The 15,197-nt window shown below is 39.3% G+C and overlaps 1 protein-coding gene across 2 annotated transcripts in view; it reads right to left on the bottom strand.

Moving 5' to 3' along the window:
* The window catches only part of sugct (succinyl-CoA:glutarate-CoA transferase), a 288,833-nt gene that overhangs the window by 167,447 nt on the left and 106,189 nt on the right, over window positions 1-15,197 (bottom strand). For both annotated transcript variants that reach the window (XM_066687287.1, XM_066687297.1), the window contains one exon: window positions 3,801-3,896. In XM_066687287.1, coding sequence (XP_066543384.1) covers window positions 3,801-3,896 — 96 coding nt within the window. The remainder of the gene's footprint in view (window positions 1-3,800; window positions 3,897-15,197) is intronic.

Below are 15,197 nucleotides of genomic sequence, written 5' to 3'. Positions count from 1 at the left end.
CTGTGTGTTTTGGGTCATTGTCATGCTGGAATACCCATCCACAACCCATTTTCAATGCCCTGGCTGAGGGAAGGAGGTTCTCACCCAAGATTTGTCATAGGCAGCATTTCTCCTCCTCCAAACACGGCGAGTTGAATTGATGCCAAAGAGCTCGAATTTGGTCTCATCTGACCACAACACTTTCACCCAGTTCTCCTCTGAATCATTCAGATGTTCATTGGTAAACTTCAGATGGGCCTGTACATGTGCTTTCTTGAGCAGGGGGACCTTGCGGGCACTGCAGGATTTCAGTCCTTCACGGCGTAGTGTGTTACCAATTGTTTTCTTGGTGACTATGGTCCCAGCTGCCTTGAGATCATTAACAAGATCCTCCCGTGTAGTTCTGGGCTGATTCCTCACCATTCTCATGATCATTGAAACTCCACCAGGTGAGATCTTGCATGGAGCCCCAGACTGAGGGAGACTGGCAGTTATTTTGTGTTTCTTCCATTTGCGAATAATCGCACCAACTGTTGTCACCTTCTCACCAAGCTGCTTGTGTAGGTCTACAATCTTGTCCCTGACATCCTTGGACAGTTCTTTGGTCTTGGCCATGGTGGAGAGTTTGGAATCTGATTGATTGATTGCTTCTGTGGACAGGTGTCTTTTATACAGGTAACGAGCTGAGATTAGGAGCACTCCCTTTAAGAGAGTGCTCCTAAACTCAGCTCGTTACCTGTATAAAAGACACCTGGGAGCCAGAAATCTTGCTGATTGATAGGGGATCAAATACTTATTTCACTCATTAACAGGCAAATCAATTTATAACTTTTTTGAAATGCGTTTTTCTGGATTTTTTTGTTGTTATTCTGTCTCTCACTGTTAAAATACACCTACCATTAAAATTGTAGACTGATCATTTCTTTGTCAGTGGGCAAACGTACAAAATCAGCAGGGGATCAAATACTTTTTTCCCTCACTGTATATCATACACTTTAGTTTAGTGATAACATTCTTACATAAGATGTGTACTTATGTGTATGATTTATCTTATAGTTCTTAAGTATATTTTCATATTAATATCTTATATGAAAACATTGAAACATGTTTCAAAATTAAAAACATGCTTTAACATTGAAGCTCCTTGATATTGCCTTTACAGACAAGGCTACTCCGAGATTGACAATGACATTTCAGCAGAAGTAGCTGTTGGTCAGCTGAAAGGTGCCAAGAAGATTACAGACAAACAGCTGTTAGAACTGAAAGTTGACTGCAAAAGCTTTGTGTTAACAACAGTAGACAAGCTTGAAGAGGGCTCCTATCAAGTATCCCCTTGTCTGAAATATGCAGTGTTTTCATCCACGGTTGATGGTGGTCAGCAAGGAAGAATGTGTGCAGAAATTGAAGCAAGTTCTGCTTATGCTTGTTGCTACAAACCACAGTAAGGAGTATGTCTGTGATGATGTAAAGAGGGAGTACAGGGAGTTTTGTGAATATGCATTACAAACTGAGGGGTTCCGAGATATAGAGAATCTCCAGGAGCAATCACTGGTCGCACAGAGAGTCATTGCTAATTATGTTAAAGCTGTTGGAGGTGTTGCACAAGTAAAGATGATTAAATAGCTCTTGATGTCAGTCACAGGAAATAGACAAAAATATCAGGCCTAAATATCAGGAATAAAAAACTACTGAAAGAGAAGGAAATGGTTGGAACGAAAAGGAAATCTCTAATGGATGAGGTTGAAGACTTAAAAAATAAAAAAAAGCAGAGCAGAAGCTGATGTGAAGGCACTGCTACAGTCAGCAGATGACTATGCTGAAAAAGCTTAATCAACCAGCAACTTAACTTTAGTCTGTGACGCACAGTGTTTACAGAACATTAAGATACAAATTGAGGACAAGCTCTCTGAATTAAAAAAAATTATATGCATTTACTGAGAACAACTCTCCAATGTAAATGTGTGAAATGTGTTTGACAGAAATATGGGAATGTGGTGCCAGGTTACTGCAGGAAATGTTAAACAAATGTTTTGTTCTTTTGGAGTGTTCCTTTATTATGTAATCATTTAAAGCAGTTGAATTGTTTATATAGAAAATAAAAATGACGGGGAGCAGAATTTGACCCATTATCTGGAGTAAGTAACAATACCCTGTTTCACCACACACAAGCAATAAGAGACCAGTGGCTTCCAGGCACTCTAACCGTTCTGAACTTGTTTTACCACAAAAACAGTGTGTGGAGCGCTGCATTGAGTGTTACAACAAGGAATACAACAAGCCTCTCTTTCCCTAGTGATTGGGACCTCTTCTTCAAATTGTAATGTAGGGGATTATTTTAACAAAGTGGGTTACTATCACAGACTTTGTGTAGCATATTATCATACCTTGAAGGGGGAGGGGGTGTTTTTACTGCCGAATTTGGTAGTTGGCATTGCCTGTGGGGGTTTACAGGTATGTGTGTTTATGTTTTCAATTCTGGGTTATGTTGTGGGGTGACTTTTGCACATTGATTTTTTATTGGTTATGAGTGTGTGTGATTTTAGTGAAACCTCTTTATGTGTGCTCACTTCAGCTGTGTGTATTTAACCTTCCCTTTCCTTGAAGTGTAAATGACATAGCATAATTTGATACTGCTACCATTGCCTGTGATTGAGTGTTAATAGTATGATTGAGCATTAATTAGCCTGTGAAATGAAAGTTATTGCTTTTTATATTTTTGTGTGAGACTGGTATTCTTTGGTTCCTCCATTACTTTATTCAGAATATCCAGACCTTATTGGACATCAAAGGTGTGGTGGCTGCGGCAGCACTACCAAAATGACCTCGTCTGCAAGCAGGGAGGAGACGTTACACCTGTAATACTTGTAAACTAATGTTCTCTCACGGAGAATCTTGTGCTCCCACTCTCTGTTGTAGCTTGAATAACAACTGGGCTTTCTTGCTGCGGGCCCATTTCAGAAGCCACACCGGCAAAACATCTCCCTGTTCGCAGCTCTTGACATGAGTGGTACTGCAATATTCAGAGCTGAGACTCTTTCACAACTCTTTGTGTTAGCAGCTTGGAAATATTTTTTATTTAAACGGGTCCTCAATATGTTTCTAAAAACAATCTGTAGCAAATCAATAAACAGAATGTATATCTAAAGGCATTTAAATGGTTTCATATGTAGAATGATGTTTTCTTCTAGTTTAACACATTTATTGAATACTGATATATAATGAAAAATCTTAAATTAAATTAAATTACGTGGTCTATCCTTCCTTTAATCCTAACAAGGACAACAGCCCTGAAGCAAAATAGATCTTCCTCTGTACTTGACAGTAGTACCACTGGTGTATATATACAAAACTTTTGAATTTGTTTTAAATTATTTTATGTGAATTCAAGCCTTCTTTTTATGCATGCATAGTAGTGGTATATTTGGCACTAAAATTTTAAAGCTTTAAATGTTAGTAGGAATGTCATCTATGCAAAATAAAATGTTATGTCCACCATCCACGTTGTTTGCAATGCATACAATGCTGGAATTTGTATCCCATTGCATAGGCAAAACAATGCTGCATACAGTTTATTGGCAAAGATATTATGACGTTATAACTTCACAATAATGTGTAAACATATGAAGTGCCCTTTCAAAAAATAAAGCTTGAACCAAACAGAAAATAAGTTATGATACATTAATTTACAATTCTGCGCACAATACGTAAGTTTAACATAAGTACTTTGTGGTTGTGAAAGTTTAAGAAATGTATAACATGATCCATTAAAATAAAGGACAATTGATTTCATATTGTATAAACTATATATACTTTGTCTGTACCTGGTATGGAACAATGCTTTCATGAGCTGTGCCCCATCGCCGTGCTTCTTTCCCACCATTGAGGTAGTTTGCTGCTATATGGGTGAGACAAGCCACCTGAGAGAAGGAAAGAAACAAATACCATAACTTTAAAAAAACTGTTTTCATAAGTAGATTAATTAAGCTCCAATTCCATAAAGAACCCACAACTACTACAGTCAACCATAATGCAATACCAGGGATCCATTCTTCATACATGGTTTAACAAATCCAGGCTAAATTGACATATTGTGGCTTAAGCAAACGGGTTACTGATATCTGTGATTTTCGGTTCTTCCGACAGACAGACTTTCCTTATCGCAGATAAGTGCTTGTTCCCGGTGGATACGAAAGGACGCTCAGTGGTGCGTTGAATTAATGATTTGGCAAAGGCAAACGAGCTGCTGCCTATTTCAGCGCTAAATATGGAAGAGTATGAGGAGGCAAAGAACATTTTATTGAATTAAGCTAACACTGCTGCAGCTACAAAAGCCAGCCCAGCTAACACACAACGTTGCTCACTGCTGTTGTATTAATTCATTTATTTTATTTTATCTATGTTAAGAAATCACTCATCACCTCCTGATTAATTTATTTAATCATAACGAATGTGTCATAGTGGAATCCCTGATACAATATATTATTTATAATATAATAATAATAATAATAATAATAATAATAATAATAATAATAATATTTCTTAAATAGTAGAAATGCATCTTTACTATGAGGAGCCGTTAAATTATAATTAAAAAATAACAGAAAAAATAAATCATATACCAAAGTGGATATGTCATATAGAAGAAAAAAATATTAATATACCAAAATGGATATATCTTATACCAAAGTGGATATATCATATAGCAGAAAAACAAAAAATCATATACCAAAATTTATATATCTTATGGCATAAAAATATAAATCATATACCAAAGTGGATATATCATATACCAGAAAAAATTCCACTCTGCAAAAAATATATATACCAAAGTCACGTGGTGGAGATGTTGGGTTGGACATGCGCGGTGTGACCAGTTGGTTAGAGATGAGAGCGGATCCTTCACAGGGTCACAGACATTAGAGCTGAATGAGAGAGACATCGATGTGGACATTCATGTGCAGGCATTAATCAAGATACCATTCATGAAGCCTAAATTAAAGTTTACAAGTGTATACTCTGAGGCTAGTGTATACGTTGTTCGCTATGTTTTATTGTATGCTGTACTTTATTATTAATAGGCTATGCTTTTATCATGTTGGTGTTTTCAGAAGAAGGGTGATTATTACCCAAGGTGGCGGACTCAAAATCTCACTCGCAGCGAATTAAAGATTGATGATGGGAAGTCTAGTGCATCAGTGTGTTCATTTCTGTGGTGTAGAGCCAGTCCCTGAGCCATGATACTGACACGCCATTCTAATAAAGACAAGCTGTGTCAACGCTTTATTAATTATTATATTTTTTTGTTCTACTCTGATACCGTTAAACACAGGGAAATATATATTCAAAAAATGTAATACAAAATCTGTACATAAGAAATAACATCCACACATCGGGACCGAACCCGCAACATTGAAATCACAGCGCTGTTCATAACCACCGCCCCACAGACATGAGGATTAATCTGAAACTTGATTTAAGTGCCTACAGCCGCCATAGACAGGTGTACTGATTAGTTGTATATGATTCAATTATTGGAATCTCCAATTAATGTATTAATTCAGAAAAAGGCAACGAAATATGTGTACATTTTTCGTTTTTTAATTATATTAACTATATCATCCACTGTTGGGTGATATAGTTAATATAATTAAAAAACGAAAAATAGCATTAACATACTGTATATGTACAAATGGTGTGGCAGACACTTAATTGACAGATTGATCAAAATAAGTATGTAAGGGCAGTACTGTACACTCATGAAGTTAGATTGGTTTCACTACTCTAATTGTCTTGTCTTGATTTTGATTATTAGCCGATATGTTTTGTCAATGTGATTGCTGCCTCCGTTTGTTATAAACTTGAACAGCATCACATTGGTCATACATCGACAATTCACCACCAAATTACATTTAAAAACAAATAGAGCTATTAATACATCACAAATAACAAATACAGTACCAATAATTTAAAAAACTGTATAATTGTAATATATGTATATTAATGTATATGTACACTCAGCGATAATGATCATCTTACGCTCGTAAACGCATCGATGTCTCCCTCATTCGGCTCTAATGTCTGTGACCCTGTGAAGGATCCGCTCTCATCTCTAACCAACTGGGCACACTGCGCCTGTCCAACCCAACATCCCCACCATGTGTCTTCGGTATATATTTTTTGTGCAGAGTGACACTTTGGTATATGTTTTTGTTTTTTTCTGCTATGTGAAATATCCACTTTGGTATATGCTAATATTTCTGTGCCATATGATATATCCATTTTGGTATATGATTTTTAGTTTTTCTACTATATGCTATATCCACTTTGGTATATGATATATCCATTTTGGTATATTAATTATTTTTTCTGCTATATGTTATATCCACTTTGGTATATGATTAATTTTTTCTGTTAATTTTGAATTGAACGCCCCCTCATACTTCACTACAATTACATTTCATAACCTTGTGATTTGTTTAATTTACTGTAATGATTATTCCTTTAAATATTTTGAAGAATAGAGGATGGAATTTTTTTTTTAATTGAAAGTTGTACCTATACTTTCTAAATATAACACCTTGTGTGTTAGCAAGGAGGGAAGAAGCCTGACAAACAATTATAAATAAGTTAAATGCTTTAGTTAATTGTTTTAATTGCATTGATGATAATTTCCCTAGAACACTGTGGTGGATCAATATAATTTATCCCAGACCTATGCAGATATTACATAGAGCTCTGTGCTGGCCAACAGTATACTGTAATATCTCTCTCTCTCTCTCTCTCTCTCTCTCTCTATATATATATATATATATATATATATATATATATATATATATATATATATATATATATATATATATATAATATATTCATCATTTAGCTATATTATATTATTTCTAGGCTGTTGGAACATATACTGTGTTTGATCTTGCCAAGAAGATGGCAGTGAGTGTGAACTGTGGTATTTAGTTATCTTGTCTACATTTGAATATCAAGGTTTCAAGCATATAGTGTTAAGAACATAAGAAAGTTTACAAACGAGAGGAGGCCATTCGACCCATCGTGCTCGTTTGGTGACCATTAATAACTAAGTGATCCAAGGATCCTATCCAGTCTATTTTTAAATGTTCTCAAATTTTCAGCTTCAACCACATCGCTGGGGAGTTTGTTCCAGATTGTGACGACTCTCTATGTGAAGAAGTGTCTCCTGTTTTCCGTCTTGCCTTGAATGCCCAATTTCCATTTGTGTCCCCGGGTCCGTGTGTCCCTGCTGATCTGGAAAAGCTCCTCTGGTTTGATGTGGTCGATGCCTTTCATGATTTTGAAGACTTGAAGAATAGTTATCCTATTAAAACAATATTGTTTCCTAGGCTTGGATGTATTCCTTCCTCTCTGGGCCATTACTTCAACAATCTAATAAAAGTTAAAACTACACAACAGAAATTACCTGCTCACACTGCTTCTCTTATGTATAAGATTGCAGTCTTAAATATCCGCTCTCTACCTAGGAAAGCAACCTTAATAAATGACAACATAACTGACACTCATCTTGACTTAGACCTGGTTAAGACAAAACGACACAATTCAATTAGTAGAAGCCTCCCCTTTTGACTTCTCTTATTGCCAGAAGGCCTGTACAACAGGCCGTGTGGGAGGCCTAGCCACCATCTACCGCACAGACCTGCGTCTATCTACTAAGCCATTAGACAGCTTCGCATCTTTTGTAATTTACCAGGTAGAATTTAGGCTTAATCCTCCTCTTCAGCTTATAGCTGTTTATAGGCCACCTGGATCCTACTCCATTTTTACTTAGCCATACACCATGATAAACTCATTATTTTGGGGGACTTTAACATACATATTGACATTAAAGATGACCCCCTTACTGTTAGTTTCTTGTCCCTATTGGAGTCTGTAGGCTTCACTCAGCATGTGTCAGGAACCACACATCGTCACAATCACACACTAGATACCTAATAATAGGAGATGATTTCTAATTAAACCAACAAAATGCTCAGCATGGTTTAACTAACACACTCGCTCACTTAAAACAGCTGTCCTCACCTACCATCCTCCTGGGAGACTTCAACATCCACCTCTCCAACCCTTCCCACTGTGCTGGACTTCTTCCTCTCCTTCACTCCTTTAACTTCTCTCTCTCCCCATCTCCCCCCACTCACAGGGCAGGCCGCCAGCTAGACCTCATCTTCTCTAGAGGCTGCTCCCCTTCAATACTCTCCGTGACACCCATGGACATCTCAGACCACCACTTAATCTCCTTCTCCCTTTCCCTCCCCTCCCTCCCCACTCCACCCACCCCCTCTTTCACCTTCCGCCGTAATCTCTGCTCGTAAGTCTCCCCCTCCACCCTTGCTTCCACTGTTCTCACTCTCTTACCTTCCATTGACTGTTTTTCCCATCTATCTGTCAACTGTCCTACCTCCTCTTTGTTCTCCTCCCTCACCTACTCCCTTGACTCTCTCTGTCCTCTCACGTCTCGTCCTGCCCGTCCCTCCCCTCCTCATCCTTGGATCTCTGCTGTTCTCCGCTCAACCGGAACTAGTCTGCGTGCTGCCAAACAGAAGTGGAAAAGGACCAAACTCCCAGCTTCCCTCGAACTCTACCACTCTCTACTGTCTACATTCTCCTCCTCGCTCACCTCAGCCAAGAAGTCTTACTTCCAGTCACTCTTTGTATCCACTGTCAACAACCCCCATGAACTCTTCTCCACCTTCTCCCTCCTTGCCCCCCCTCACCCTCCTCCTCCCTCATCTCTCACTGCTGATGATTTTGCCTCCTTCTTCTCCTCCAAGATTGCAGACATCCGCAGTCCCCCCTCCTCTCCCATCACACCCAAATCTCCCACTGACCAAGCCTCCTTATCTTCATTCTCGCCTCTCTCGGACTCTGAAGTTTCCGCTCTCCTCCTTTGTCATAAACCTACAACGTGTGCCCTGGACCATCTCCAAGCGACTGTTCCTGATCTACTCCCCTTCATTTCCTCCCTCCTCAACTCCTCACTCATCTCTGGCTGTTTCCCCTCTGCATTTAAACAAGCTGCTGTCATCCCACTCCTTATGAAACCAACCCTTGACGCCACCTCTCCTCAGAACTACCGCCCAGTCTCCCTATTCCCCTTCCTCTCAAAGACTCTCGAGCAGGCGGTCCACCGTCAGCTCTCTGACTCAACACTCACTCCTTAATCCTCTGCAATCCGGCTTCCGCACAGCTCACTCCACTGAGACTACTCTCCTGGCAGTCACTGACTCCCTCAGCTGTGCTCCGGCGGCCTCCCTCTCCTCAGTCCTCATCCTCCTTGATCTCTCCACAGCATTTGACATTTCGATCACTCCATCCTCCTCTCCTGCCTCGCTGACCTTGGAATCTCTGGGACTGCTCTCACCTGGTTCTCCTCCTACCTCAGCGACCGGACCTTTCCAAGTGACATTACAAGGTTCCTCATCCACCCCCCAACCTCTCCTCACAGGCGTACCCCAAGCCTCCATCCTGGGCCCCCTCCTGTTCTCTCTCTACACTCGCTCCTTGGGCCCCCTCATCACATCTCATGGTTTCTCCTACCACTTCTATGCTTATGATGTCCAGATCTTCCTGTCTTTTCCCTCTTCTGACCCTCTGATCCCCTCTCGCATCTCTTCCTGTTTGTCTGCTATCTCCGCCTGGATGCACTCTCACCACCTCAAGCTCAACCTCTCCAAATCGGATCTCCTGTTTTTCCCCCACTCTTCCTCACCTTCTGCTGATCTCTCCATCTCAATCCCCTTGGAATCCACCACACTCTCTCCTTCTTCTTCCGTTAAAAATCTAGGAGTCACCCTCGATCCTTGTAATGCTTGTAATATTAGTCCTTTTAATCCCTTAATTATTAAATAAATAAATAAATAAATAAAATAAAAATAATAATAATAATAATAATAATAATATTAATAGCTATGAACGTAAATGGAGAGCAACAAAATTAGAGGTCTTCCATATGGCATGGAATGACAGTATAATAAGATACAAGCAGGCCCTGTCCTCTGCTAGGTCTGCCTATGACTCTAATTTAATAGATATGCATAAGAATAACCCACGTTTTCGTTTAAACACAATAGTGACACTTACTCATCAGTAGGTAAAGCCTTCAGAGGTTATCCCCCCGCATATCACCTGCAATGACTTCATGGATCATTTCAATAGCAAAGTTAACAGCATTAGAAAAGAGATAGAACTGGAAACATACACAAATACTAGAGCTGATGCATGCAGTTCTTCACAGTCCCTGCCTACCTTGGATTCGTTTAACACAGTAAATCATCATCATTAGTCTCCTTAATTAATAAAATGAAAACTACAACCTGAACACTAGACCCTAAACTACTAAAACAATCTCTGCCATTAATTATTCACCTAATACACAATAGTATTAATGCCTCTTTATCCTCAGTATCTGTTCCCAAATCATTTAAAATAGCTGTAATTAAACCACTTCTTAAGAAATCCAATGCCGACCCTAACTCACTTAAACACTACCGACCTATTTCAAACCTTCCCTTTCTTTCTAAGGTTATAGAGAAAGCAGTTGCGAAACAATTGCAAGCTTTTTAACTGATAATCATCTTTATGAAAAATTTCAATCAGGGTTCCGCTCCGGCCACAGTAGAGAAATGGCCCTGTTAAAAGTATTAAATGACATGTTTCAGACGCAGGGCACGCCACTGTTATTATTTTACTAGTCTGAAATGCAGTTTTTGATAGAACTGACCACCAAATCTTGAAACCTTTGTTGGCCTGTCTCACAATGTTCTATCCTGGCTTAAATCATATCTGTCAAGCAGACTCCAATATGTACAGATTAATGAGAACCACTCAAATGTAACAATACCATAGACATAGAAACACTAATCTACTGACTGTCCGAGATTAAAACATGGATGACAAGTAATTTTTGTATGCTTAATTCTGATTTAACGGAAGTCCTAATTTTAGGGGACAAAAATCTAACTTTTCATCATACACTGAAAAAACTGAGTAATCATAACTTTAATTTCTCCCCTAAGGAGATGGCATGAAGCTGGGTGTCATCTGTGACCTTAATCTATCCTTTGAATGACATATTCAGAATGTGTTGAGATCTTCCTTCCTCCAGCTTAGAAACATTGCAAGACTAAGACAATTCCTCTCATTACATGACACTGAGAAATTGATACACGCATTTGTTACATCTAGATTGTATTACTGTAATGCCATTCTGTCAGGCAGCACAAGCAGAGCTATTTCTGCACTTCAGTTAGTCCAAAATGCTGCTGCAAGAATTCTAACTGAAACAAAAAAAGATGAACACATCACTCCAGTATTAGCTTCTCTTCACTGGCTGCCCGTGCGCTTCAGGATAGACTTTAAAGTTCTCCTACTAGCATTTAAAGCACTAAAGGGACTGGAACCTCCCTACTTAAAAGATCTCCTTATCGAATACACTCCAGGTCGGCCATTGAGATCCCAGGAAGCCGGTTACATAGTGGTCCCTAAAATACACAAGAAAATCACAGGTGGTAGAGCATTTAGTTATAGGGCCCCAGAACTGTGGAAACATCTTCCAGCCAATGTAAGAGATGCCCCCTCTGTCTTAGCCCTTAAACCACGCCTGAAGACTCATCTGTTTAGTCTCTGTTTTTCTAGCACATATTGCCACTGGTGTGCATGGACATGCAATGCACAACTGTTTTTGGAGATGTCCTGCATTGCATGACCAATATCTGAGCACAACTGTCTTTTTGTCTTCCAGCAACAGCCCCCTCTGAGGGTCCAATGAGGCAAGCCCATAGAGGCACAACCCACCCCAGAGGCACCTCACTATGGAAGGCTGTTGATGGTCCAACCCCCCCACCCCAGAGGGCCGGTGAAAGGCCCCCACCAGAGGGAAGACCACAGCCAGCAGCACCGATTAAGAACTTTCTGATCACCTTGCAGCTGTAACTACTATACTGCCTGGAGGGGAGGCAACCATTAGGCCTAGCCCATGGACCCCCAGAGATTTATTTTCTCCTACATGACATCCATAGGAGTTTTCAGTTTTTCTCTCCTCCGTGCCTAATGGTTTATTTATTTAAATTTTTATTTAAATTTTTATAGATCACTTAAACTATTAATGGTGTATTTTTATTTTTACTTGATTCTATTATTTATGTAGCCTATTATTTTATTTTGGTGTACGTTTGTTGTATGTTTACCAGTCTGTAAAGTGCTCTGTGGCTACCCTGTGAAGGGCGTTATACAAATAAAAATGGATTGATTGATTGATATATCATGTAAAAGTAAGGCATTGAAGTTTTCATTCTTTCTGTAATTTGTTTATTTTTGGAATGAATACAGAAATGTGCATTTGCAAAGAAACAGTTAAACAGACACCATTTGACTAAGTTAGGTTGATCAGATTAGGAAACATCTTAATCTGTACCTTCACCCCCTCACATAAACTTCTGCCTCTCCCTGTCATAACTGTCTACAATACTGAATAATGTGCCCAATTCAAAGTTTACAATACTAAATAAATTGCTTAAATGAAGGATGTTTTGAACATTTTAAAACTTAATTAACTCCCTTAAAAGCACTCTCATTAAATGAGCACTTTCAGCATGGTGATATTTTTTTCATTTCCTTTAAGATTTTGTAACCAATACAAAACAAATCTGTTTAAGAACTTTTTTATTCACAACAAACCTCTCTGCTGTTGGTTAAGAAACACTAAGGCAAAACATGTGTGCTTACACATTGACACTTTATTTTTATATTGAAAAACAAGACTTTTGCAATAAAGCATTTTAAAAAAGCAGTGTTTTTGCAAACTTTTTATATGTGAATAACTCAATGTATCGTCAGAATACTTGAAAGAATATTCGATTACCAAAACAGTCATTAGTGACAGCCCTAGTTGCAGCAGGTTTTTCTACACAGAATCAAAATGAATCTACAAGCAATTCTAAATCAAACGGTTAGAACTCTTTGCAGATAATTATGCTTTGAAACTGAAATATCTGTACAGCATTCTGATTTCACAGAAGCATGAACACAGAAAACAGATATGATTCATTGTAACTCTACACACTTTTTCAGACTACATCAACCTATGTGGCACTGAAAAATACAATGTATTATACCTTTATTCTTTTCTTTGTTTTTGTGCCAGGGGGTGGAGAATTTCTGGTTTGTTGGCAAGACACAGGCACAGTCCAAGATTAAACTGTCCCATCCCCAAATCTAAATTAAAATCCCAACTAAAAACAAAGTTGAAGGAAGAATCCACTGGTAAACAAAAAGACCCAACAGAGTATTGGAATTTAAATTTGCAATTGTTGGGTGGGTATCTGTCAGGTGCTATAATGTAACACTCACAATGTTACATAAGTGGGTGGTTAAACCCCCACCTGTCCCTTTAACTAAAGACAGTAGCATGGCCAGGTAACAACTTCACTTCCTACAGTCCTCTGGTTCTATCTCACCCCACCATTGGCTCATTCAAATAATCCATTGTCCAATCACAGCCTAGGCAGCACCTGTTAGTATATGCAGAGCAGCCGTAGCTGGAATGCGTTCATGGCACGCATACGCATTGTCGAGTTTGCACAGAATCTGCACAGACTCTGTGACAAACCTGTCCAAGTCAAGCCGTCTGCGTGAACTCAGCTGGAAAAGATGTCACCAGGTCACACATCCACAGACTAAAAAGTCTGCACAGCCACGCAGCTTCTCAAGAGGTACTGCGCTGTAGCAGCCACAGCTTCAAAACAATAAATGACCGCTGTCTGACAAATACATATGATTCAATCAGAGACAGACCTCACTCCATGTGTGTTTATGTAGGTGTTTATTGTTTTGTCTAGTGTGGAATCCTGTTGAGTGTTGTTTTACAGTTTGTGTGTTGGCCTGTTTTGGCATTGCTACATTCATCTCCACTCCTCATACCTTATTCACCAAGACCATTGCAATGCTCTACATTTTTCCAATCTCCTCAACATTCATGCTGTTTTCATTGGACTTCTGCTGGGTGAGCTCACTCCATTCTGTTGACATTGGTTTGTTTTTCCATGATCATTTTCATCAAGACTTGGCCAATTTCCTTTGTTACTTTGCAGGACAGTCCATTTTGCCTTTACTTTGATACTGTGCTCCAGCCTGTTTCAATTGTATTTATTGGACAGCATCTATTTCAGTCTCATGTATCTCCATTGTAATTATTCTAATTGTTTTCTACAGGGTGTGTTTGTTGGGTTGTTTGTCTGTGGATGGTCTGAATGTTAGTGAGTGTTTTGGGCTCCTGCTCCAGCTCAACACTTTATTTTTCTCTTTCTTCTTCTCCCATTATATTCCCAGTACTTTTCTGTTCATATCCCTTCTCTATCCTTATATTCTACAGTTTTTGAGACAGTTACTGAAATAACCACCCGTCTTAGTGACATACAGTGCATCCGGAAAGTATTCACAGCGCTTCACTTTTTCCACATTTTGTTATTCCAAAATTGATTACATTCATGATTTTCCTCAAAATTCTACAAGCAATACCCCATAATGACAACGTGAAAGAAGTTTGTTTGAAATCTTTGCAAATTTATTAAAAATAAAAAACAAAAAAAGCACATGTACATTCACAGCCTTTGCTCAATACTTTGCACCTTTGGCACCAATTACAGCCTCAAGTCTTTTTGAGTATGATGCTACAAGCTTGGCACACCTATTTTTGGGCAGTTTCTCCCATTCTTTGCAGGACCTCTCAAGCTCCATCAGGTTGGATGGGGAGCGTCGGTGCACAGCCATTTTCAGATCTCTACAGAGATGTTCAATCGGGTTCAAGTCTGGGCTTTGGCTGGGCCACTCAAGGACATTCACAGAGTTGTCCTGTAGCCACTCCTTTGTTATCTTGGTTGTGTGAATAGGGTCGTTGTCCGGTTGGAAGATGAACCTTCGCCCCAGTCTGAGGTCCAGAGCGCTCTGGAGCAGGTTTTCATCAAGGATGTCTCTGTACATTGCTGCATTCATCTTTCCCTCGATCCTGACTAGTCTCCCAGTTCCTGCCGCTGAAAAACATCCCCACAGCATGATGCTGCTACCACTATGCTTCACTGTAGGGATGGTATTGGCCAGGTGATGAGCAATGCCTGGTTTCCTCCAGACATGACGCTTGCCATTCAGGCCAAAGAGTTCAGTCTTTGTTTCATCAGACCAGA

This window comes from Amia ocellicauda, chromosome 2, assembly GCF_036373705.1.
Source record: "Amia ocellicauda isolate fAmiCal2 chromosome 2, fAmiCal2.hap1, whole genome shotgun sequence".
NCBI lineage: Eukaryota > Metazoa > Chordata > Actinopteri > Amiiformes > Amiidae > Amia > Amia ocellicauda.
The sequence above is the reverse complement of the archived record's forward strand: the minus strand, read 5'-3'. Positions and strand labels throughout refer to the sequence as shown.